The sequence below is a fragment of the Vidua chalybeata genome, chromosome 3 (genome assembly GCF_026979565.1).
Source record: "Vidua chalybeata isolate OUT-0048 chromosome 3, bVidCha1 merged haplotype, whole genome shotgun sequence".
NCBI lineage: Eukaryota > Metazoa > Chordata > Aves > Passeriformes > Viduidae > Vidua > Vidua chalybeata.
The window spans coordinates 33950465-33976075 of NC_071532.1; the positions used below are offsets into that span (position 1 = coordinate 33950465).

Genomic DNA, 25611 nt, shown 5'->3' on the forward strand with positions numbered 1-25611 from the left:
GACAGAATCATAGAGGCAATAAAGAGAAGGAGCTGCTATAAATCAGGCCGGCAAAGGTCTGTAGTTTCGCCAAAGATCCTGAGCCCTGTCTCAGGGCCTGCACTTGTGCAGCCTATTTGGCTACTCTGAAGATGGACACAATCTTGTGACAGAAGTCTTTAAAGCTCTCCCTGTCATGAATTTTACTGAGTGCTTGTCTGCTCATTTTGGAAGCCTTTTCTTCTCCCTCTCCAAGAGCACCTGTACAAGCACAGCCAGAAGGGCAACATCAGGTGACCATTGCTCCTGCAAAACAGGGTGTTTGGCAAGCTTCTAAAATCTGCCTGTTGAGTAGAGATAAGTAAAGAGGTGGCAGTTTGCAGCTCTGAGAGTCACCCACAAGCTGTGCCATTGTGTTATTCAGACCTCAAAGTTTACTCCAGCCCAGCAGAGGTGGAGCTTGGAGCTTTACCTGCATACACAGGTTCAGGCCCCCAGCTTCAGTATTCAGAACAACACCTGCACACTGTTCTGGCAGTGTTCTGACACCTGTCTCTGGCAGTACAACAGCCTTTTGACAGCACTTGAACAAGTACAATAGGAACAGATCAGTGGATCATTCCCCAGACAGCTTGATGTTGGGACTAGTACATTCTGAAATCAGCTCCTCTTCTTGCACTCCTTAGAGACATAAAAATAACTCTCAGGGTGAAGGGAGGCTCACAGGAGGCCCACCCTTTCAACTGGAAGATGGTATGTGAAGCTTAAAGAAAAAATTTTAAAGAACGAAACTGTTCCTGCTGTGGGGATAGATTGGAACCGGGGACATTGCAGTTATGCATAAACATGACTTTTCTGGCTGTTTCGGTTCTCTGCAGCTCAGGAAAGTAGCTACTATATTTTGTTTTCTTTTTGACTAGCAAAACTGTCAAATAATTAATTTGCTCTTCTCTTTTTGTTTCTTTTCTTCCCTTTCCTTTTAGGGATATTGCTGCGAGGAACTGCCTCCTTACCTGTCGAGGGCCTGGGAGAGTGGCTAAGATTGGAGACTTTGGAATGGCCCGGGATATATACAGGTAGCAGAGCCAAGCCCAGGGTACCTGCAAGTGGGAGGACACTTGCACTGAGGGAGGAGCAGTGTTTGTGCAGCCTCTTGTGCTGCTCTATGTAACCCTGGTGAGGCGACAGTGGAGAGGTCCCAGCCTGGTGAATCCCAGCTGATGCCTTCCTGGTGTTTGCCTTAAACTGTCCTGGACAGTTTTCTCCTGGGCAGTGAAGTCTAATGGTCATGGAAGATGTTTTTCCTCCCTCTTAGACTCTGTCCTCAGTTTCCTTTCTTTACATTCTCCAAGCTGAATGGCATTGATGTGTCCTTTTGTTTTGTGATCCCAAATCATTCTGAGTTTAATCTCTCTCCTTGATGTTACCCCTGCACCTTTGGTTTGGTGTCATCAGTAAATTTCCTCAATTTACTGCAGCTAAAGGAGGAAGGTGTAGAAGAAGGTCAGGAAAATGTATTCAAACTGGAATTCAGCCAGGACACAGGGTTAACTACCTCTGCTCTTGCAAGAAGTGCCAGAAAATCTTTAATGACCATAAGCAGTCAGGGCTGCAGTTTGATGTCTCATCTTCCATAGAGCGCCTCTAGAAGTGCAGCTCTATATCCTGCTGCGCTGAGGAATTGATTTGCCCTGACTCAGAAGAAGGAATGCCTCGTGCTCAGTCACCTGCGCAGTTTATTCCAGTGCCTTGCCTTCTTTTTTTTTCCTGCTTGGGGATTCTCCTGTGCAATTACTAAGGCAGGTTTGCCTCTGCTTAGCTTGAGCTCTGACAGTATCACAGCCTGAGGTGCTGCAAACAGAGTTCTACCTTCAGAAACCCAAGTGTTTCAGAGCTGCTTGGGTTTTTTCCCCTCTACAAAGAGCCACCATGCAGCCCCACTGTGAGATGGGGCTCTGCTGGGACAAAGTAGCATCTGTCACCCTCACACAATCAGCAGAACCCATTGCTAAGATGATCACTTTGGTGCTGAGCTTTCAAAGGTGCCTTTGAAGCCTGCATGTGTTTCTGTGTCCAGCAATACCCTTTGGATGCTCAGGCTGTGCTGTTGTGATCAGTGATGCCAGCTTGCATGAGCAGCCTCCTGCAACTGCCAGCATGGGATTTGGGGCTTGCAGGTTTTATTTTAAATGCCAGCGACTCCAAAGGGCTGTTGTAACTCCTGTCTCAGGAACATTTTTGTGTTACTGTCCCAGCTCTAATGATCTGGCATCCTCCTCAACAAGCTCCTTGTTCCTACAAAGAGGTTTGGATTTTACTCACAGTGCTTTAGACTGGGTATATATGGGACAGGTTTGGTTTATTCTTGCTGGGTATGCCCAAGATGACCATGTGTGAGATGAGGTGAGGAGATCTTGCTGTGGTTGAAAAGGGCAGGAGGAAGCTCTGCCAACAGCAGTTACTGTGTTAGTAATTCCCTAGGAGGATGAGGGTAACTGCTTTACCAGATCAGGCCTGAAGTGATGTAGATTAAACAGCACTTCCATGGTTTGCTCTTTTCCACTTCTTTTATGAGAAGAAACAGGTCATTCCAGCACTTAGATTGTTCCACCTAAATTAGTCTCTCCTCTGCCTCATAATTTTAATATGTGCAATTGCAAAATTCCCATATTGATGGCATTTTCTGAATTCTTGGCTGATTCTTTTGTTCTGTTTGTTCTTTGCAGAGCCAGCTACTATCGTAAGGGTGGGTGTGCAATGTTGCCTGTCAAATGGATGCCTCCTGAGGCTTTCATGGAAGGGATATTTACATCAAAAACAGACACATGGTGCGCTTCCTTTCCTCCGCTGTCCTGTCTGTCTGTGTTGGAACCCCTTTTGTAAACCGTGAATGTTTTGTAAAAAAACACGCCTTCTTGTTCACTTCTCACATACTAAAAGGACAAGCTGGGTCTTTCAGAGCCAGCAGTGTTTGAGGAGACAAGGGAGCAGAAAGGTCAGACCTGTGCAGAGGTGGGTGCTGCAGGATGGGTAAGCAGGCAGAGAAGGGAGAGCAAAGCAGGTGCAGGTGCTACTCCATTAGTCCCACACTGAGGAAAGCAGCATGGGAGGCTGCAGGCACGATCCATGCTGCCAGTCAGGGAGAAGGGTGTCCTACATTGTGAGTTTTGCCTTTCTCCTGGCCTACAGCAGCACTTGGAGCTCCTGAGTGGCCAGAGGTCGGGAGGAAAATTGGGTGAACAGGAGGCAAGAGCTCAGGGAGTGTCAGGAGGGGGAAGGAGCTGGTGGCCAGGACACAGCTTCTGAGCAAGCCCCAGCAGAGGGGCGAGATCCACACTCTGGTGTAGCTGAGCTCTGCTTGTCTCAGCAGTAAGCAGAAGAGTTTCCCATTGCTGCACATCTCTCTACAGTTTTAACCAATGGGATTGTGGTTTCCAAGCCATTGACCAGGTGAATGCTTTGGAGGGGGTCCTGTCCCAGCCACTGTCCCCAGGGCTTTGCAGGCCACAGCACCCAGGCCAGGGCTGTGTTTGCTAGGGAGTGTTTTCATTGTACTCTGAGTGACATGTGGGACCTGTGGGCCTCAGAGCATCAGTGGGGATTTGCTAGCAGGATACTTCCTGCAGGGTAGCTATTCCAGAGGAAAAGTTTGCCCAAGCTGCTCTCTCCAGCAGTGGTCAGTGTCTCAGAAAAGGATGACCTGACTTTTACTTTTGTTACCTCCAGGTGAGCAGTGCTGAGTACAAGGGCAAAGCGGCCATATTTACTTACCTATATCACAGGCTTCACTCACCTAGCAGTCAACTACTGGTATCTGTTAAAAGTTTTAAAGTTCACTGTTACCATTGTGCAGCTTATTTATGTCTGAATCCTGCAGAAGAATTTCCACCAGCTGCCTGATCAAAGGTTGCAAAGGACAATACTGATGGTACTGAACCTAAGGTCATTGCCCACTGGTGACGGTCATTCCAGTATCCCTCACTTTGTTTTCCTTTGCTTCTTTACTCAGGTCCTTTGGCGTATTGCTGTGGGAGATATTCTCTTTGGGATACATGCCCTACCCCAGCAAAAGCAACCAGGAGGTTCTGGAGTTTGTCACCAATGGAGGAAGGATGGATCCACCTAAAAACTGCCCTGGCCCTGTGTATGAGACTATAACTTTGATATATTCATGCAACTAATTTTCTGTTTCAAATGCTTTTTCTCTACTCAAAAGTTAATTACTTTTAAGATTGACCTAATCAATGGCTAATCTGCCTTATTAAACTTTAGTGCCAGTGATTCCTCTAATATTTAATTTTTCTGTTGTTTTGGAGAATAATTCAGGGCTCATTTGAGAAGTCCTGGCCACTGCTTGTTTGGTTAAAGATGGCACACTATTTCTCTATCTTAGGTTAGCTGTGAAACTTCAATACATGAGACTGTTCACTGGCAGGGAAAACTGGGCTCCTTTATCTGCAGCCCTGCCTACCTTTAGTGTGTTGTCCAAGGGATTTCAGGTGGATGAGTAATTTCTCTGAAAGACTGTGGATTTCACCCCACTGGCAGTCACATTCCAGTGGTCAGCAGTGCATCAGTTGTCCAGCTCCAGGGAAGGCAGAGAACTCTCACTTGTTAGAAGCAAGAATGGTGATGAATGTCTATGATTCCCAAGCTGCCATGAGTGGTTGTCACATCCCACGGGATCTGCTGTTCACAAATGTCTCCTGTTCTGCCCTTCCAGCTACCGCATTATGACCCAGTGTTGGCAGCACCAGCCTGAAGACCGGCCAAACTTTGCCATAATCCTGGAGAGGATTGAGTACTGCACTCAGGTATCGGTGTTCGTTCGCCTCGGATGAGAGGGGTGGAGGGGGTTTTTCTTGAGGAGCTGTCTAGACAAGCCAGGACACGAGAGGAGGAGGCAGCACTGCACTACTGCAGTCAGCAGTCCAGGGAGACTGATGTCAGCCTGGGACCCCTGGCTGGCATATTCACCTCATCAGGTGCTTGATCCTTCTTGTCTTCTGCTGCTGAAAGGCACAGGCTGACACAGACTTACACAGCTTTACAAAGAGCACACCAGTAGTTCTGCTTCTGCTTATAGAGGCGCAGATTCCAACAAGCAAAAGAGCAAAGACAGGCCAGCACCCGCACTGCTTTCACATGCCTCATCCCAGCCACTCCATCCCAGTGTTTACCCTTAAGGCATAGTCAGCACTGAACAGAAATGGTCCCAGCTCAGAGCACCCTTTGCAGGTGGTTTCAGCAGCTCTTGGCAATTTTTTTGAATCGGACAGCGCTGGAGAAGGCAGATGGAGAGATGGCCAGGCTAAAGGAGTGGGGATTCTTAGGCTAGACAACAGGGAAAAAATGTGCCTAGCTTTCCAGGCTAAAATCTGATTTACTTATTTTTTTTACCACCAGTTTGGCTTGTGAGGAATAGAGCAGTTTGGAAAATGTTCTGCCTGCCTGCATCAGCGCAGGCTCCTTGTATGATTTCACTGTTGTTCGCTTCAGTCAGTTTGCTTTCCCTTGCTATTTGGGAAGCTTGATCTGGTTTTTATGTGTGTTTGGATCCTGGGATTGGAAGGCATATTTTTCTGCTATCTGTAGCTTGCCATGGCATATAGCAATAAGTAAAGGTTGCCAGGATCACTGCATTTTCTCTCAGTTTAATTTTCAAAACTGCTTAAATAGCTCAGAACCACAGTCCCTGTGGATTCGGGCTTCAGGGGATCTGCCAGTATTGTCTTCACTCTGCATTCCCATTCCTCCCTTGTTGTGTGGAGGTAATACTTACATGGTTCTACCTTTCTCAATATTATCTGAGAGTGTTATGAACTCTGAGATGATAGAGATTCCAAAAAACATTCCCACAGGAAATTTTGCTGGACATAAAAAATGTTTTTCATTGGTTTTGTGCCTCTGCTTTTCTATGGTGAGTTTAAGGGTTACTTTCTTTTAAAGAGTTGGATCTTAAGGATATCCTGTTGCATCTCACACCTAACTGCACATCCCTTCCTCATGGAATGTGCGCTCTGGATGGTGGGATGTGTTGAGATCATAGCATGACAGCTGCTAGATGTGTGATGGCTGCAGACTTTGAGAAATTCCCGTTGTTCCCTTTGGCAGGATCCCGATGTCATCAACACCGCCTTGCCGGTAGAATATGGCCCACCGGCTGAGGAGGAGGAGAAGGTGGCAATGCGTCCTGATGATCCAGAAGGAATTCCTCCTCTCTTGGTCTCAACACACCAAGACAGAAAGGATGCTAAGCAAACCCTGCCATCTCCACCACGCCTGCCGTCAACTGTCACTGCTGGAAAATCTCTAGGGAAAGTGGGAGCCTTGGAACAGCCAGTGCCGGGGAAGGTGCAGTCAGCCACGGGGGGGGGACACATCAACATGGCCTATGCCCAGTCCAACCCCCCTTCCGAGCTTCACAAAAGCCAGGGCTCCAGAAACAAGCCCACCAACCTCTGGAATCCAACCTACGGCTCCTGGTTTGCAGAGAAGCAGGCCAGCAAAAACAGTTCTCTGCTGCAGAAGGAGAGGCCCGAGAGGGAGAACTTGGGACAGGAAGGAAACTGTACTGTGGGGCCCAACATTGTGACTGGCAGGCTGCCAGGCTCCTCCCTGCTCTTAGAGCCATCTTCCCTAACTGCAAGCGTTAAAGAAGTGCCTCTCTTTAGGCTCCGCCACTTCCCTTGTGGGAATGTCAACTATGGATACCAGCAGCAGGGCTTACCCTTGGAAAACTCCACACCACCTTGCGCTAGCAGTTACGAGGACCCTGTCCTTAGAAACAAGAGCCACATAACCCAGCAGGGGCCCTGAGAGCCCTCGACCCTCTCTTGACTTTTCCTCCCCATGGCCCCTGAGCCTTGAAGAGATGTCCTGTTACCCAACACACCACGAGCAAGGCATCAGACAGCATCACCTCCTATTTTGTGCAAACTTGCTCCAAAAGTGCCACCCTTGACGCTGTAATTTCTACTAACCCGAGAGGCTTCAAACCACCAGAGCCCCAGTAGAGTCAAAGGAACGAGGGGGAGGGAGGATGCAGGGAACTGTTGTTAACTGCAAGGCCCAGCTGCTGTTGCATCAACTCATCCGCATGGTTGTCGTCATGCCCCTTCTGTGAGCTTTTCCCAGTCGTGCGTCCTCTGCTTCCGTGTCAAGCCGCAGCTCACTGCCATGAGTGTTCCATGTCTGGGCTTTTCTGTGCCAAACTTGTCGTTGCTGTGGAAGACCTGGAGGTCTCCTGCTGCTGGCAGAGCTCGTAGTGGGTTTGGGAAGAGTGTCCTCTATCCAAACCAAAAAAGAAAAAATACGACAGTGCTGAATGGTGAAGCGTTGGCACATTCTCAAGTCTTGTTCCAGCTGCAATCCAGTCTTCGAAAGTCCTTGAATGCACAGTGTTGTGGGAGTGCTGGCAGGGCAATGGAGAAACCCTGGTCACACTGCATCACTTGAAGGGGAGAGGAGAGGAAGCAGAGGGTGGGTGTGGATGCTAGAGGCATTTAGGGGGTGGGCATTGTTTGGCTGGGGTTTTCTTTGGTTTGTTTTTGTTCACCTATGCTTAAGCACCAGAACTGAGTAAAGCCCTTTCAAATTCATTCTGTCCTACAAAAGTAGGGATACCCTTCATCAGGAATGTGGAAGTATCAAGTGGAATCAAGGTGAAGCTTTAAAGGACCATGGTCATGAGAGAGACTTTCACCAGCCACCTGCATACCTTGAAGGTTTGAAATAGCCTTTGACATACACTGTATGAACAACGCCATAAAGGCAGAAGACTACATCGTGTCACAGTCTGGAAACCAGATATTGTCTGTACTGAAGGGTTTAGAGTCCTTTTTCCTTTGACAAAATACATGTATGATAGTGGTTTAAGGACAAACTCCATTGACTCACTTTGTACACCCCGTGCATGAAAAATATTCCAGTTAAGTGTATTGTCAAAACATAGATGTAGGAAATAATTCATGTGTAAAGATGTGTGTTAGTAACTTCAGCTTAGGGTTGAGTGGAGCTGTTTTAGCATGATCACTATCCAAAAAAGGGGTGCTTATTTCCATAGAAATGGGAGTACTGGAGCATCAGCAAAGGAGTGGGAAGGTGTTCTTCAGTCTGAGACTCTTCATTTCAGTGAAGTCACCCTGAGTCTGGCCTGGATCCAAACATTGAGGTAAGCTTCCTGTCTTCATAAGGGAACAAACCAGAATCCCTATACATCCTAAAGTTTGGGATGGGCAGATTGAAATTGGAGGATTTGGCTTAGGCCACCCCCCTTGTACAAAACACACTGCGGGAGGAGCCGTAGTGTGCTCTCCTAATCTCCCTTTCTTATGCCTCTGATACACAGAATTAAATCTTTTTTTTAGATCAAAGCCAAAAGCAGATGTGCTGACTGGTTAACAGGCTGTGCTCGTGTGTTGGATCAGGGGCTGCTCTGAATTTCATGTTCATCTGCTAGAGCTCCATCCCACTGCTGCTGCATGGGTTAGGGGGGATAACAAGGGTTACACTTACAGGCTTCTTTAGGCCGAGCTGAGAGGGTATGTGTCATCTCCAAGGTTATTAGGCTCGCAGCTCTTGCTGTGAAATAGCCACTAGGGAGGGATTCTGTCTAGCTTCAGATTGTGTTAGTGTCACACCAGTCTCTCTCTCTCTCTCTAGCTCAGTAAACTCATTGGGGTAGTTTCTCGAGTCTCAGGAAAGCTGATTAATTCTGGAGGCAAGCACTATCTGAACAATTTATTACACTAGTACATTATTCATATAATAGCAATTTTCATTTAAGTATTCCAGCTTTCTCATTTTCAGAAGAGCTGAAGCTCCTCATTGTTTTCTTTAGCCTTTCTTTGCAAAGGAGAACACTGAGTTTTTGCTGCCTTACAAAGTTACTGGGGGCAGAAGCTTGACCTGTTTACTGATGAGTGTTTCCAAAAGAATGCACACGAACAAAAAGTTGCTAAGTTAATGATCTTTGACTAGCTGAATTCTTGGATCTGGGGCAGCAGCTTCGATGCTGCACAAATGCAGATAAGCTGCCAGGTTATGACATTAAAGGTGGAATTTCTAAAGAAACTTAAAAAGCACAAGCAGCAAGAGATGATTTTAAGTCTGTAGGTGTGAAAGGCAGGCTCTCCCAGCCATGGTGAGATGCTCTGAACTTGTGCTGTGCAGTTATTTTATCATAGATTTTCTTACAGAATGGGAGTTGTAAGAAAATGAAGGAGCTAAACATGATCCTGCTTCTTAGCTATGGAACATGTCAAGAGATAATTCTGATCAGGGGAAATGGTGAATTACTACTGAAATTCTGCACTCTGCTGAGTACAGTGCATTGAGACAAATACTGTTCAGCACTGGCAACTGCTTTTAAGTGAGCTTCCCTCTAGAGTCTCCAGTGCAAAATGCTTTGTTGTGGGTTTTTTAATGGTCTGGATTTTCTTGGTTGGTTGGAGCTTTGGGGTTTGTTTGTCTTACTGTTGCTTGTTTTTTTTTAATCCCCCTCTCTTAACTCTTGGAATTGAGAAATCCAGTTTGGGCTTATTTTTAATGTTTAAACCATACCATTTCTGAGCTCTTCCACAGCAAGCATTTAGTTTGGTAACCCTGTGTACTGTCCAAGCACAGTACTTCAAAAACTGTTCTGTAAATATTGATGCTAGTCAAATCTTCTCACTTAGAAACAAGAGCTGGAGCATTTGGCACCTGTCCTCTTTCTTAAAAAACAAATACTACCATTAATTGCTTGGACCAAAGGGTGCTCTGTTACTTGTATCCAGGCTGCAGTTGCCATGAGTATGAACCAGAAATTTTAATTTCTGTGTCTACGATGATTCACCTGTTCAGTACTCAGAGCTGCAGGGACCAGAAGGGATTTAAGTCACCAAGGGCTCACCAGACCAAAGCATTCTGTAAATCCCAAATTCCTCTATCAAACCCCTCCATGCTAGGAGAAAACAAATTCAAGTTATTTTTAACCCTCTTGCCCCTCTTGTTGATTACTTATTTTTTAGATTATAGTTTATTGACACACTGTATATTTTAAAGGAACTTGTTTTAAGACCGTTAATCTTCTGCATTGGTAATAATGATGTTCTGATTTATGTCTTCCTCATTCTGCAGTGGAAAAGCAGGAAGCGGTATGATCTACAGGATGTAAAGCACAGCTGGGGAAAAACCCTAGGCTTATGCTCTGAAAATGGCTTATTTCCATGTGGATGTTACCTGGTTTCCTATAGAAGATAAGCAGGTTCTGGTTCCATGAGCTGCTGGAGGTAAATTAGGTTCAGATGCCTGTCTCTCTACCTTTCCAGTTGTCCCATCATCTTCCCTTTGTGCCACTGAACCTTGTTTCTCCACCACGTGCCTGGGAATGAAGCAGGGCAGGAGCAAGTTTGGTTCTGCTCCCCAGAGGCGCAGTGAGGGAGCGGGGTGGGAGAGAGGCTTGGCCACAGCGAGAGGAGGTGCAGGGACCAGCAGTGAGAAGCCCCAGGGCTGCATTAGTTTGGCCGAGTCAGTCTCAGACAGCAGTGTCGGATGCGGCTGCTCCGGCTTCCCTGCACAGGGGAACAGCCGCAGCATGGCACACGAGGGCTGAAACAGGGAATGGCAGGTGCCACTTTGCATGTCTGTTCCTGGTACTGCACCTAGCTTCTGGGGGATGAGAACCTTGACATGGGAATAGCATAAAACAGCCTTCCACAGCAGCAAAGCCATCACTGTTCGTCTGTCCCAGAGTTAAACCCATCACAGGGAAATGTCCTAAATGTCCACTCCTGGCTTCTTTTAGTACCGAGCTTCATTATAGGAGTGTCTCATGTACAGCTGTTTATGCAACATTGTTTATAAAGGAAGGGCCTGTGCACTTCAGGGATACTATGAAGAAAAATACTAATATATGGTCATTGAGTATTTTGTATTGAATAGTGTATTTGTATTGTAAACAAGTGTAGTGAACCACAAGGCATGAAGACAAATAAAGTGACAGTAGCTGGATTTCTCCGTGTTGGGCTGTGCAGTGATTGGATCAATGTCCAGATGTCTCTGGACATCCGTTTTTACTTGACAAAGTTGCAGAAGTGTTAAGGTGATGAATACCCTAAGGAGTAGGTTTGGTGGTACCCTGAGCTACATTTTGGATTCACAACAGCTGTTCCAGACTTCTTTACATTGCCAGTGTTACACACTAAGTTTCCTATAGGGGAAGGTGCCTGTCCCTCTGTCACAAGAAAGGCTGGCTTTTACCCACAGCAAACTGGCCAGTATAAAAAGAGAACAAAGGATATGGCTGAAGATAGCATTTGGGTGTTTTGTATCTACGCCTTTGAGTCTGGACTGAGGGTAGATCTACCTATAAGATGTATTTTAATTCATGTTCAGTATTGAAAATGACACTATTGAATCTTGTGACTATTCTAGGAAGAGATAGCTCCTGCCCTGAAACACTCACTTTTTATCCTGTCCCATATCACTCTTATGGCCCAGGCAGCTGCATTCTCATGAAATCCTCCTTGAAATTAGGACTTCCTACAAACTTTCTCCTTCACATGCTCATTCTACTGCAGGATAGTGCTGTGGTTTGGTTAACAAGGTAGGCACCTCTCCTCTCCCTCCTTTGTTTTCTTCCCTGTCTTAACTCAAAAAGGAGCTCTCCTGTACTCTTCCAGCAACAGGGCTGGTAGCAGCCAGCCACCACAGCCTGGTTTGGATCTGGCACTGGCTGGAAATCTCTGCTGCAATTCCCCTTTCTTCCAGAGTTGTCAGTCTGCAGCCAGGCAGGGAAGAGGATGCAGGTGGGTACTCTGCTGCGTGGCTTTCATGGACAGTTTCAGTTTCCACCTGGTCCTTGACAAGGCTTCTGCAAACTCTGGACTCTGAAACAGCCATGACAGAAAAGCTGGATTTGCCACCTCTCACAGATGACAGAGCTAACTTGTCAGAAGAACCACGCTATGTCTTGCAGCTTTGCAGAGCCAGCCTTGGATCTGTGTGCCTCAGATGTTGCTGCCCAGCAGCACTCTGAAGGCACAGGCTCCCTGCCCAGAAAACCATTACTGTCACCATCTGCAGAAGAGTCACTGAGTCCAGCTGAGCTGAACTCCCTAGAAATTAATTCCTCATCCTTGGACACCTCAAGAAAATTCTCCTCCCCCTGTCACAGGCACCTGTGGTCTCTCCTTTCCAGTGTTCAAGAAAACCTGAAAGATTTAATTGCTAAGAGTACTGAAGGACATTGTCTTTATCGGGACCCGAGAGATGCTGTGGGACAAGGACTCAGCTCTCAGAGTCTGCATAGAGAGCAGAGAATTGCTGGGGACCATCTGTTTATTTATTTATAAACTACACAATGTTTCATTTAAGTAGTTTCTCGGGACTTTGAGGATCATTTGGCTTTTTTCTAACCAGTCAGGGGCTGTGATAGTAAAGTCCTCTGCACAGCACCTAATTTCAAACTTCACTGCCACTTATTTTCAGAATTTTCTTTATGACACAGTGTCCTCCTGCAAGAGTTGGAGTAAAGGATTATGGCAACTTACCTTGGATTTAGGGAAGCACAAATCCCTTCCCATCATCACCTTGAAGAGAGCCATCAGTAATCCTTTCTGGAATGGACTGATTTATTTCTGTTTCAGACAGCATAAATTTACAGTGCTTCTTGCTTCCTGGCAGAAGATTCTGAGAGCTACCAAAACAGCTCCATCCTGATAACAGTGAGACTTGCTTCTCTAAGCTACAGTACTCAAGCCAATTACAGCCAGAGCTTCCAGGAGAGATGTGCTGCTGGCTGAAGCTGAAATGGAAGGTAGAGCACAATACACCAGATGGTATCTGTGCCCTCTCCTGCACCCATCAGGCAGCTTCAGTGAGGCCCAGGCCAAGACCCCACTTCCAGCTGAACTGCGTTGGGGCTACAGAGCTGTGGAAGGTGCATCTTGACACCCTGCAGGAGAAACAAGCTCCCAGTGAATCATCTGTGCTAGGCAAACCACACAGAAATACTGTGACTCCAACAAGCTGCCCTAGCTTGCTGCCTCACCCACACACTTCTTCCCATACCTACCTCCTGGAGAACTCCAGCTACCCCTCAGATAAAGCAGTTCCACCCATTCCATCTGGTCAGGCAGGAAAGAGAGCATTCCTGGTAATGAGTGTCTCCTCACAGAAACTCCACTGCTCTCCCAGGAGCACCAGGCTGTGACACAAAGTGCTGTGCAAAGGGGTTGTTTGGAGCTGGCAGTTCTGTGCTGAACAGCCAGGAGAGAGAAAAGCTTCTGGTTTACAGCTGGCAGTTGCACACTGAACTCCCTGCACTTAATTTGTACAGAAGAACAGAAGTAAGAAATGTACATTCTATAAAGACCCCATGAAAATTCTTTTTGCTCTACTATTTAATAGGGTTTCATTTTATTAATATCAGCAGGAAACAGATATTAGACAAAGTAAAGTTCAGTACGTCACTGAATATCTGCATCTCTAAATATAAAGCATTACTTTTTTTTTTACATTCTAAATTTATAGCTTTTATATCCAATTAAAAATTCCTCTGAGTTCGAATACAATATGCATTATTTTAAATCAGGAAAAATAAGTACAGCAACATTTAAAAGAATTTAAACATTTAAAAGAAGGTTACAGCAGCAGGATTCTGTCTAAAAATAGGATATTATGATTTAAAGTATCACTTCTTCAAGTAGGCAAGAGCAAGCAAATAATTTAAGAGTAAAATGACTGTTCTGGAATACAAACCCATCCAGTTAAGATAATGGTGACATATGTTGAGCAATTAAAATACATTCTATGTTTACAACATGGACAAAAGATTAGCTGTTCTAAAAGGCTGATACACAAATGATGTCACATAAAGGCCCATTACAGTGCTGTACCTAAAATTATCCTTAATTCATCACAAGATCTCACAAATAAATTTATACTGGAAACTGTTCCAAAGCAAACAAAAAGAAACTAATCAAATAATGGCAACAGCGTGCTTGAAAACCCTGTACCGGTTCCATACCATTGGCAGGAATTACCTTGCTGTATTTACACAGACTTAATATTTATGATAATGGAATTATGTATTCCTCTCTGGCTTATTTGCGTTTTACAGCTGTGATACTCATTGCCTGCAGCACCCCAAACAAAAAAATAGTCTCTAAAAATGAGGGTAAGCTCTCCAGGAGAGTGCAAAGTGCATTATTTTAAAGAGTGCATCTTGTATGTAGCTCCTTCTACAAATGCAGAACAAAAAGTGCTTGTTACTGTACAGACTGACATGCAGCATACTTGTGCTTTTTAAAGGCTTCTTATTTAATTGCTGCTCTTCACTAGGAGAGGGGCAAATCTTCATATTTATCAGCCCTTCTGCATTATGGAGAGGAAGGGGAAAGAGGAAGAGAGATCTGAATGATAAAATGCAAAAATACTCCACAACTGTTTGAAAAAAGGCAGGGGTTTGGCTTTTTTTTCCCCCTCCTTTCTTATTGCTAGCAGCTGGTATTGGAATTGACAAAGTGCCCAGGAACCAGGCTAATACCACCCATCAACCACCTCCGCTGTCAAAAGCAGGCAATGCACAAACATTTCCAGTTCATTACTACATGGAGAAAAACCCTCTAAATACTGCATGAACCACACAGGAACTTTAGAGAACGCGGCAGACACTCTGTTCTCCAACTGGAATGGTTTTCAAATGATGCAGCATCTTAAACCCAAGATGCTTTAATAACCTTCCAGGCAAGGTCATTAAAGTACAAGAAACTCAATAGTGGTTTTACTTCTTAGCATGATTGAACACTTTTTTATCTCTCTGTTTTATATATATATATATATATATTTATATAAAATATATATATTATATACACACACATACATATATACTTATATATGTAAAATGCAAATGCAGGCTTAGAGATTCCAAAAGAAGTTTGCATTCTAGGTGGGGTTGCTTTGTGCTTTAAAGTAATCCTTCCCCCACTCTGTGAGCAGCACGCTGTGGGCTCAGCAAACATCATCCACCAGCTTTGCCCCGTTGATGCCACGGTAGGTGACCCTGCTGGGTCTCACCAAGACACCATGGTTCAGCCTGCAGCTGAAATAGCGCTTCTCCCCCACGGAGCCATCGTTCTTCCCCTTGGCACTGCGGAGCTCCAGCCCCAGCCAGATCCCCGGGGCAAAGTCAGTGGGGCCAATGTACCTGATGGTGCCCATTTCATTGGAGCTGGTCAGGAGAACCTGGGAGCCTTCGTGCAGCTTCACGGGCCCCTCAGAGGGAGCTGTTGTGCTGCTGCTCCAGCTGCGCCGCAACACAGAGCTCTTGGATCTAGTGGGAAAGGAAAGGGAACAAAAAATGTCCTTTCTTTGTTATAAACATCCAGGGCGAATCTGTAATTCAAGGAAATGCGTGGGGGAAAAAACACACCCTCAAATCCCTTTTTAGAAAAACTGGGTTTGATCTCATGTAACTAACAAACCATGAAATAACAGTAACAGGCTGCTATACTTGGCACTCTGAAGTATTGGAAAAGCAATTTCCTTCACCCGATGCTAGGATCTGCAGTATTTACAGCAGGTGATAGTATTGGTAAATTAAGCCATACAAAACATTTTATTTGGAGCTTAAAACAGTTTAACTGAAACAACTTTTAACATACAAGTGTCAGACAGGATCACCAGAGCAAAGTGAAGCCCTTTACCAAGAGCCTCTGAACTTCACCCAGTTGTGTGAAAATACAAGAATTTGGAGAATATGATTGGAAAACAACTTTAATGCCAACCTGAATTCTAGGACTGTACTCCTGGATGCTCATGGAAAAACAGTGTACTACTGGTTTATTTTGGGAAAAAACAAGAACATGCAAAGGTCTAGATATCCTGTATGCATTAAGGGGTTTTTTGGAGCAAAGCTAACAGCCAGCTCACCCAAGCACATGAAACTCATAATACTCACCTAACAAAGGCATTTCTTCTGTTTATCTCCTTTTGTGAAGATGCAGAAGTGGTGCTTAGACTGCGTCTGAAACCTGAGTGGAAAGATTAATGAGCTGTGTAGGACTTCTTAAGGAAAAAGAAGAACACCTTCATGAACGCATAATTCTTTGTGGATTTTTTATACTGCTTCCACTACATTTGCTGCACATTCTCCCCTCTAATTTGGAAATTAAATGATGAAACTTCTCATGAACATATATGCCTATAATATGTTTGGCTTTTCAGAGGAAACTATTCTATTCAGAGGAAACAGAAATTAAACTAAACAAACCAAACAAGGGTAATTTGAAGGTCTTTTCACAAGAAACTAAAGTAGAGGAAAAGAAAACCAACTACTTCAAGTACCTCACACAAGTTTTAGTAATTTCATAGGGATGTCCCCCTACTGATCTCTTCATCAATCTCAATTTGTATTAAGGAGCAGGTTCCATTTCCCTTTCTCTCTGATTAGAATGCAGTATTAGCATTAAGGGAAGTATTAGCAATAAGGGAAGACTGCCAATAGTTGTAACTGACATAATTCTTTCTGCCAGCAGTGTTAAGAACAATACAGTACTCCACAGTTCCTTCTGCAGGATAGATTTTTAGGAAGGGAGCAGCCAGACTGGCATTTGTGGTCCATGAAAATATCTTGTGATTTTGGAGAAGTTGGCTTTGTGCAGATGGTTCTGGCTGCAGAGTGGGTCCTGCCTCACCTAAATCCCAATGTCTCCCACTCCTACCTGGAAAAGTGTGAGTTCCTTTACTCCATGAAGTCTCTGTGAGAGAATCCAGAGAACCAGTCAGTCTGAAAAGCAGTAACACAATAAAGAGGTAATTTTGACTCAACTCTGAACAAACCTACTGGCTTCTTGTCAAATATTGATGAGGTTTTGATTCTTTCCTTCTCCATCTGCCCCCAAGAGACACCAGCATTCCTGCTGTACTCAGGCTGCTATGCAAGAAGTGCCTGGAGAAAGTCAGTGTATTTGAGTTACTTGCCTCTCACTCATTGAGACAGCAGGTATGATTCGGGGGCAAGTTCCTAAGAGTTTGCCTGAGCTGGCTTATTCAGAGAAATGAAAGCAAGAACATGTCTGGCAGAGTAACTACATACAAACAGAGGAGGAAAGAGAACAGAACTCCTTGGATGCTCTTCCTGGAATCTAAGGAAGAGACTGCAAGCAAGTGGTGCATGCTTTGGATCCTCCATGCAGTTAGGTGGGATAAAAAGAGCATTTTCAGACATGTCCAAGGGCAATTTTCTTTTATAACTGAATTTAGCAGAACACATCAGGATTGGGTCAGAAAAGTAAGGTTTAATAAACACCAGAGGCCCTGGAATAAAAATACTTCAGGTAGCTGCAAGAGAAACAGAGGAAGATGCATTTCTAGTTTCACACTCTGCTTTCAGAAAGCTGATCTAAAACCACCAGATTTTTAATGTAGGTTATAAATTTACATTTGCAGAAGAAAACATTTGTATCTTCTGTATCTGTTTGAAAATTTGTTCCACGTTGGAAATGTATTAAGAAATCATTTGGCAACCCCAAGATGACAATAGCTTCAGTGCTCACCTCTGTACACGAGATGGGGGTGCAAATATGCCATATCTGGGAAGGCAACTGAAGTACTGCACTCCTGCCACAGAGCCATCATTCTTCCCATGGGGCTTGTCCAATTCAATTCCACACCAGAACCCTACATTGCAAAACAGTAAAGTCAGAGCATTTTGAACAAAATGCTGCAGACTTTTCTTCATCTAGACCACTGGCACACTTGGCATCCACCCACATCAAGGAAAACAGTTTCTAGTCAGAAAATGTCAAGATGCTAACAGTAAATAGGAAAATTATAAAATAGCTATCTATGCAATTATGCAAGAATTATACCCTAATAAATCTAATTATCTCAGCATTTTTATACACTTTCAGTAAAATTGACATTTTAATTAATACAAAAAAGTTAAAACATTTGAGGAATATATATCTGCGTATACATATATATGTACACACTAAAGTGAAAACAGAATGTTACTGAGCACAACTGGCTATTGGACAACAAGGAGACAGCAAAGAGCAGCACTGCTCTTTCACATTTCCCTCTTCATTCCTCTGACCACATGGTTTATGCCTCATCTGAGATCATCAACGGTAAAATTAAAGTTTTGATATTAATTCATTCTTTCTCTCTATCTAGCAAGTTATAATTAATACAAATTGCAAGGTTGGTCATGTGATACCAAGAGAAGGGTGCAAAAATTGGAACTGGCCATCAATTAATCTTCTACAGAACACTGAATAGGCAGCAAGATGTTAATGAGCTTGATCATTCATAACCTGTGATAAATGTGAGCTAATTACACAAAGGTGCTAAATTTCATACTCCATTAGTAGTCCTTATGCTATCCATCCCCAGAAGATTCAGAATTTAATTCGAGTCACTTGGTACTAAGGCACTGGATAAAACCGTAATTCTCATTATCAGCTCACGAAACTCAAGAATGACAGTTTATGAATTAGAAGGGCTCAGTATATCAGAAGTTCTCCCCTTCCCACTTTTACAATTAAATAAAGATCTGCATTGCAGTAGAAGGAACAAACCTTGGATAACTTCCAGAGCTTTGCTACACATTAGAACTGAAATACTTAAACATGCATCTGTTACATTTTCTATAAATTACTGGTTTGGCAAATGGTGATGATTTGTCATTTTTCCATCCTCACTTCTTCCAAAAGCGTGTTTTCCTCCAAAAAATTATGTTCCTGATTTAAAGCAGAGAGGGAGGAGACTTTACATTGTCAAACAGCTTTCTGATTTCACAGTTGTCAGTGTATGTGGGAAACAGCCCTTTTCTCCCTGATCACTTTGTCAGCAACAACACAGAGAGTGATGACATTGAAGTGACCCTCAGTGAACTGCAGTACCTGAGCAAGGGCTGTCTACAGTGAAACTGGGCAACGGGGCAGGGATGAAACAAGTAGAGAGCTCATACCAAGACCCTGCATCCTGACGGGGTTTTTTAAATGCTGATGCCACCCAGTGTCACGACAGAGTACTGCCAGTCACACAGCCCTCACCCAAACCAGCTGCTCACACCAACACTTACCAACTGCTTCTGCATTACTCTTGCAGTAAGATTATAGATAGGGCCATAGAGAAGACAGTATTAGATTCAAAATTAATTTCCACAATTCAGAACAACTGGTTTCCTTTGACAGCACTTGGCTTCACTGCAAAGTGTTTTTTAGCAAGGGGAAGGGAGAAGCTGAAAGGGAGAAGGATGAGAAAACTGTGGTAGGGGTTGGGGCTTCTTGAGATATTTGTAACTTTATTGATCTTGTGACCTAAACGTTTGTTAGTTAAAATTTTAATGTTCACAATTACCCTCTTAAAGATGCCAATAAATTAAGAAATGAGACTGGTACGTGACATAAGACTGGTAGTATTGCAAGAGACAAGCTGTGTCAAAAAAACTTAATATGAAAAGTAAGGAGTAAATGCATGTGATCTCAATAAACCATATACCCCTTTGGAGACTAAACTGAGGATTTTCAGAAAGCTTTGTTAAGAAGTTGGACTCTATGATCCTTGTGGGTCCCTTCCAACCCAGAATATTCTGTGATTCTGTAATACCTACAACTTTAATATCAAAGTATCTCTCCTACATAAGTCAAGATAGTGGACAAAAGAAGTCACATTTTAAACTATTATTTTTTCCTGACAGTTGCATTAAAGTAAAAAATATTCCGTGAAACGTAAGAGGGAGAGGGGAAGAGAGAGAGACAGAAAGAACTTGGAAACAAACCAATTTAAATTTAGAATTCTTTTGGAAGGAGTGAGGGAAAAGATGGATTTCCTTTCAGTACGTCAAATCCATACTGATTTGACAACGTACACAGAGCACTGCACATACCTGGTGCAAATTTTGTTGTCCCACAAAATCTAACAGTGCCTGTTCTCTGTCCCACCACCAGTACTCTGTCTCCAACCTGGATTTCTCCATCAAAAGCATTTTTCCTCGCGGTTGGGGAACTATACAGCCCTGGTCAAGAGAAAAACAAGATCTGAAATTAGTGAGATTAAATCTTTAAGAAAGTTTTCAATAGCAAGCCAACTGATTAGTGATCAGAGTATTTATCCCTAACAGTGTACCTTCCCCACATGGCACACAAATTTTGCTTAGGCAAAAACTTGCTTTGTGCAGCACAAAAACTGGACTACAGCCTTTTCTCTGCTCTGAAAAGGTACAGTGACCAACTATAAAAACACTTTGCATCTTGAAGACATTAAAAAATCCTCTAAAAGTTGCCAAAGTTAGGTTTATGGTTAAACTACTTCACAAGTGTCTTTCTTGAACTATCTCAGATTCTGAAACAACACAAGTAATTCTACAGAAGTACTTAAGGCAGCAGTGAACTCCCCCCTGTGAAAATACACCAGACCATACCAGAACTAATCTTAGATGAGCCAGAAGACACTCTAGTCAGGGCCTTTTTACTGCTGCTCGTTGAGTTCCTCTTCCTGGAGTAATTCCATTTGCCTTCCAAGGAGGCAGTAGAAGAGGAAGAGCTGCTGTACCCAGGAAAACCTAAAGACATAAATTAAAGTTTTTCTTCAGGGATTCTAATTTGGAAAAGGACAGATTAGGCAGAAAGGAAAGCTTTTGCAATATGGAAGTTATCTGCTCTCCATGGGCAGCAGAATACAAAGTAAAGAGCCAAAGTTAGAAATTGTTATGCAGCATGTGCACAAACACCTGTCACGAATGACACAGGTGCACAGGACCCTGCCTTGGGAATATGGTGATAGCTGAGTGCTAGAAAAGGTCTCTAAAAGCCCATCTTTATTATTCTATGAAAGTTCATCTAAACAGTCCCAAGCATATTTATTAAAATACATGAACTTTAGTAGTAAGAGATCATACCACCAGCCTTTCAGCATCCAGCCTACTAAAGATTTGATACGAAATGAAAGGAAGGTGATTGTTATGTGAGTGAATTATTGCCTGGATTGAAGCCTACTATATTCCATTACATACTGTATTAATATTAAAATCTGTACTATAAAACAAGAATGGGAAATAAATCACTTTTATTTCCATTTACAAACCCTAAAGTCTAAACTGTCCAATAAGACTTAATGTTCATCTTTCCTGCTTGCTTTTCAAGGCTCCTTGTCTTCTTCCCTTTCTTAACCCCTTCTGCCCAAAATGAGGCAGAGTACAGCAAGACACATCTATGCCTCAACTTATCAATGTGAGGAATTAAGATAATATTGCTTATCAAACTTTCCAGACTTTTGAGAAGCTTAATCCATTAGTTTTGGCAAACACATTGATATTGACGCAGGGTTAGTTTGTTCAATGTAATTTAATTCTCCAATTTTGCAAAACAGTAAAGAACTGAGGAAAGGCAAAGGTAGTGCATCCAAACAAAAGCTGAGGACAGAAATCTGAAGAGTCTGGGAGATTCACTGCAGTTAGGCTACAATAAAGAAAATGCAAATTACTGACTAAATAGTGACTAAACAGGCAAACTTCAGCTCCACGTCCAGGGTATAAACATGTGTGCATTTGTAAACACATGCTACATGTACTTATTTAAAAGCCAGTCCAGGGATGGATTCACTGGAGGTCAGGCCACCATTTTTACAGGGAGGCAACAAGAACTGCTCCAACTAAACCTGTCATCAAGATACTTAATTTTGTGGGAAATCACAGCATCAGAGAAGGAAGAGCAGAAAGGACTTCAGCAGGCCATATAATTGATTCCTTTTCCTTCAGGCAAAACAATTATTTGTTACAACACTCCTGACAGGTGAGTATTTGGCCTGTTTTTAAAAATTTCCCATCAGGGAAATCTCAAGACTTCCTCAGTAGTGTACTTCACCACATAATTATCCCTAGGGTTACAGGGTTTTTCCCCCGCTAATAAAAAACCTCAGTCACCACCAGTTTAGATCAAGGTTTTTTACTCCCACTACACATGCAGAGTGGGTTATACCATCCCTTGTATTCTAAAGCTTCCAGTTTTACACCTTTCATCTTCTGTCTTTTTAATCACATAATCACAAATTTCAAGTCTTTACTCCTAAGCCATGTCTTATAAATCCAGCTGTTGTCTTCTCTGAATTCACAACTGTTCACTCACAGAAGCTATAAAAAGATGCTTTCCTTCACAGACCTGCTGGAGCATGTCCAAAGGAGGAGATGAAGATGTTTAGAGGGGTGAAGCACCTCTTCTATGTGGAAAGGCTGAGAGAGCTGGGGTTGGTCAGCCCCAGAGAAATCTCATTGTGGCCTTTCAGTGACTGAGGGGGGGCCCCCAAGAAAGATGGATAGACTTTTCACAAGTGGAAGCAGTGACAGGACAAGGGGTAGAGGCTTCAGGCTGACAGAAAGGAGGCTTAGATCAGGTATTAGGAAGAAAATCTTTACTGTGAGGGTGGGAGACACTGGAACAGGTTACCCAGGAGAAGTTGGGTGATGATCTTTAATGACCCTTGATGATCTTCAAGGTCCCTTCCAAGTCAAACTACTCTGTGATTCTGTGACTTAAAAAAGGCATATTCAAATTCACACTTCAGATTATTCCAAAGAAACACTGCTTTTACCAACACGTAGAGTATGATTTTATAGACAAAACCTCGAAGGAGACACAACTTTGAGGGTTTGTTCAAGACAGCTGAAAGTGAGGCCCCTTTGTGTTTCAAGTTCAGCAAAGTACTGCTGTGGTAGAAGTTGTTATCCAATTGTGAAACTAGGTAATTGCAGAGAATGATTCACATGCAGAAGGCACTCTTTAGAAGCTAGTGTCATTTTTCATATTTGAAGCCTATTCTTGTGAGTCTGCCATGACACACCACCAAGACTGTTAAGCACTGTTAGATGGTAACACTTTATTACAGAAGCATGAACATACAGACAGAGGAGAGAAAAAAATGCCAACAGAATATTAAAATCTAGGCAGCAACAATATAGGGCAAAATGTCTCCCTCAAAAATCTCAGCTGGTAATTCTGCAGATCCTCTGCAAGGATCATTTACTAAGAGCCAGCTTTAAGGGCTCTTCCATGTTCCTGACCAAGTATTCAGACAGAAGTGGTTACCAAACCAACACAGAACACCAGCCAAATATCCACACAAATTACTTTGCTCCTATAAAACTAAATACCTACGGCCTGCTTGAGACTTGAATTAAACAAGCATGGCAACTTTTTTCTACAGTGTAGATACAGGGCTTTTACAGAGGTAGGGCAGCAATACTACTGCTTCTACCATACAAAGAATTTTTCTTAAGATGTTAAAAAAAAATTTTAAATTATTTCATTACCATCTTTTGCAGGTATAGTTTTTCCCCTGTTGGCAGTCAGAAAGTTGTTTTCAGAAGCACTGTCTCTTTTTGCAATATTTAGGCCTATAAAAAGAATATCTGTAATTAAATATATACATCCTAACAAGTAACAATAATTTTACAGGAAAGTCACATACAAAAATAATTTTTGCAGATTATGCAGATTACTGGATGCATGGAAAAATTGATAAAACTGTACAATTCCTTAGACACTTGGGTAAAACAAGAGCTGCAGAACTGTTTTGATGGATAAGCACAGATATTAAACCCTTTAACACATTAAACCAGTCCAAACTATCTTGCCAAACTATAAACAAATGGTCTGTAAAATACTGATTTTTATATTGAAGGTGTTTTATTTAAATCTTTCAAGCATTGATATCTATAACATTCACTTTAATAGAATTTAAGGTCTACTATTCACCAGTATTAATTTCATAATTTCTGCTTTAAAGATTACACATCAAGGTTTTGAGAGACATTTGAGATCAAATCTTCATTCAGACTACAAATAATGATGTAAGCATGCCAGTATGATTTTGAAGAGCCTAACTCTCAGAGCAGCAATGTTGTGATATGTGTAGGAACTCGTACTCTCACCTAAGTTATAATTTGCAAATAGTCATTTTGCATTTCAGTTTCCTACTCTAACTCAATGAAGGAGAATCTTATCTATGATTTATCCCCTCCCTGTCATGAAAGAAAAATCACATCTGTTTTATTTAACTACATCTCTCAGCTTAGTTCAGCCACAGCTTAGTTCATTCACAACTAGTTTGTGAATGCAGAGTATTTCCCAAACTTTTATGGCTATTAAGTCATCAAATCAAAAAACTATTTTTTTGTGACTGATAACATATTTCTTAATTTTATCTCAGTAATCCTTTTCCTAGAAACTTGAAAAAGATCTTTTCTCATCAATGTGATTGATTATTCAAATCCAGTAGAACCAAATAAAATCTCAAAACCCCTATACAATATTTTATTTTACTTTGCATCTTATAACTTTCTCTACAAAAAACATATAATTTTTTTGAATAATTATAAACCAATGTAATCCAGGGAGGAAGTTTAAAGGAAAGAAATGTGACCTGGTGATGCACATAAACACTGCAAACCCAAGTTCTGCCTCTGCAGCTTTGTCCTTGCCCCACTCCTGCCAGCGAATCAGCCAGGCACACTAATCCCAATGAAATTATGTGCAAGGACTCCCTGCACACAGCAGCTTCCAGACACTCACATCCAGTGGATGTAAGCTCTTTTCAGTAGATGATGGTTAACTCACCCTGATTTCTACCTTAAAGCAAGGTATCAAATGTTTAAATTTTACAAAGACAGAGCCACACCTTTGGGACAGAAAAGGTGGGTTATGACTGAACTAGGTCAGTGACAAAGGAAAAATGTCTCCCATTATAGTTTAATGGGTTACAAATAGTTCACAACAAAGTTAATCAAACACTGGAAAATAATTAACAGAAGAAGTCAGCTTGGATCTGCTCCTGAGCAAGACTCCCAACAAACTGCTGCTTACCCCAATAAGCTTTTTATGCAAGATGCCCATTTATAAATAGCTTGAATCTTGTGCTAATTGTAAATACAGATACTCACTCCCCCCTCAACCTATGCAGAGAAAAGTTACATAAGTCATCCAAAAAGCTGTCAAAATGCATCTTTTCCTGGCACCAGCCTGCTGCATTGTTTCTATACCCTGAATACTACAGGGAAAGTGTGCAGTGTTTTAGGGTACTTGGGTAAATTCAATGGGAATGTGTGTTATCTTCCATCCCTTAAGCTGTGCTGCCTTACTGTGAGTCACCTAAACAAGGCTCAAAAGACAGAAGAAATGCCAATGAAGTATTTACTGACATTTTTACACAGGCAGCCAAACACAGGGAGCCAGATTAAGCATGGCCAGCACTGCACACAGCAGGAAAGAGCCTGTTCACGTTGGAACCTAAACAGTCAGAAAACATGGATCATTCACTCCACAGGGAGGGAATTTACCCAGAAGGATTAAGTAATTTGAGCAAATTACTAAGAAAGTAAACCAGAGCCAGAGACTGAGCCCATAACTCCAATCAGTAGACTGAGGCCTTGTTACAAGGACAACCTCTCTCTTCTAATTTGGCACTGGTTTTACTCAGATAATTTAATTAGAAGATAAAATACAATTAGTTAAATAGTTTCTTTATCATGTTGCCAGAAAATAAATCTCTTCAATTTCCAGGCATAAAGGTGTATAGATTATTTACTAGATTTTCATTCCTTGAAAATTCTCCAGGAATATCTTAGTAAATAGAACCTCATTAAGT

General features: G+C 42.7%; 2 protein-coding genes across 4 annotated transcripts in view; one reads left to right on the plus strand and one right to left on the minus strand.

The window, feature by feature from the left end:
- ALK (ALK receptor tyrosine kinase) overlaps nucleotides 1–10964 on the plus strand; it is a 68597-nt gene extending 57633 nt beyond the window's left edge. Inside the window, exons 17-22 of the mRNA XM_053938901.1 lie at nucleotides 963–1055; nucleotides 2706–2807; nucleotides 3989–4123; nucleotides 4703–4793; nucleotides 6094–8152; nucleotides 10102–10964. Coding sequence (XP_053794876.1) covers nucleotides 963–1055; nucleotides 2706–2807; nucleotides 3989–4123; nucleotides 4703–4793; nucleotides 6094–6798 — 1126 coding nt within the window. The 3' untranslated portion in view covers nucleotides 6799–8152; nucleotides 10102–10964. The remainder of the gene's footprint in view (nucleotides 1–962; nucleotides 1056–2705; nucleotides 2808–3988; nucleotides 4124–4702; nucleotides 4794–6093; nucleotides 8153–10101) is intronic.
- A 1667-nt stretch (nucleotides 10965–12631) lies between these two features.
- Nucleotides 12632–25611, minus strand: part of CLIP4 (CAP-Gly domain containing linker protein family member 4) — a 32053-nt gene continuing 19073 nt past the window's right edge. Inside the window, exons 12-20 of one of the 3 annotated variants that reach the window (XR_008430231.1) lie at nucleotides 23279–23362; nucleotides 20396–20536; nucleotides 19862–19990; nucleotides 17523–17646; nucleotides 16689–16753; nucleotides 15926–15998; nucleotides 15173–15298; nucleotides 13040–13223; nucleotides 12632–12919 (exon numbers count right to left, since the gene is read on the minus strand). Coding sequence is in view for 2 of the 3 variants with exons in the window: in XM_053939486.1 (XP_053795461.1) it covers nucleotides 14977–15298; nucleotides 15926–15998; nucleotides 16689–16753; nucleotides 17523–17646; nucleotides 19862–19990; nucleotides 20396–20536; nucleotides 23279–23362 (938 nt within the window). In the remaining variant the exon portion in view is untranslated. Of the gene's footprint in view, nucleotides 12920–13039; nucleotides 13224–13343; nucleotides 15299–15925; nucleotides 15999–16688; nucleotides 16754–17522; nucleotides 17647–19861; nucleotides 19991–20395; nucleotides 20537–23278; nucleotides 23363–25611 lie in introns of those variants that run through there. The other 2 variants (XM_053939487.1, XM_053939486.1) reach the window with 2 other exon arrangements.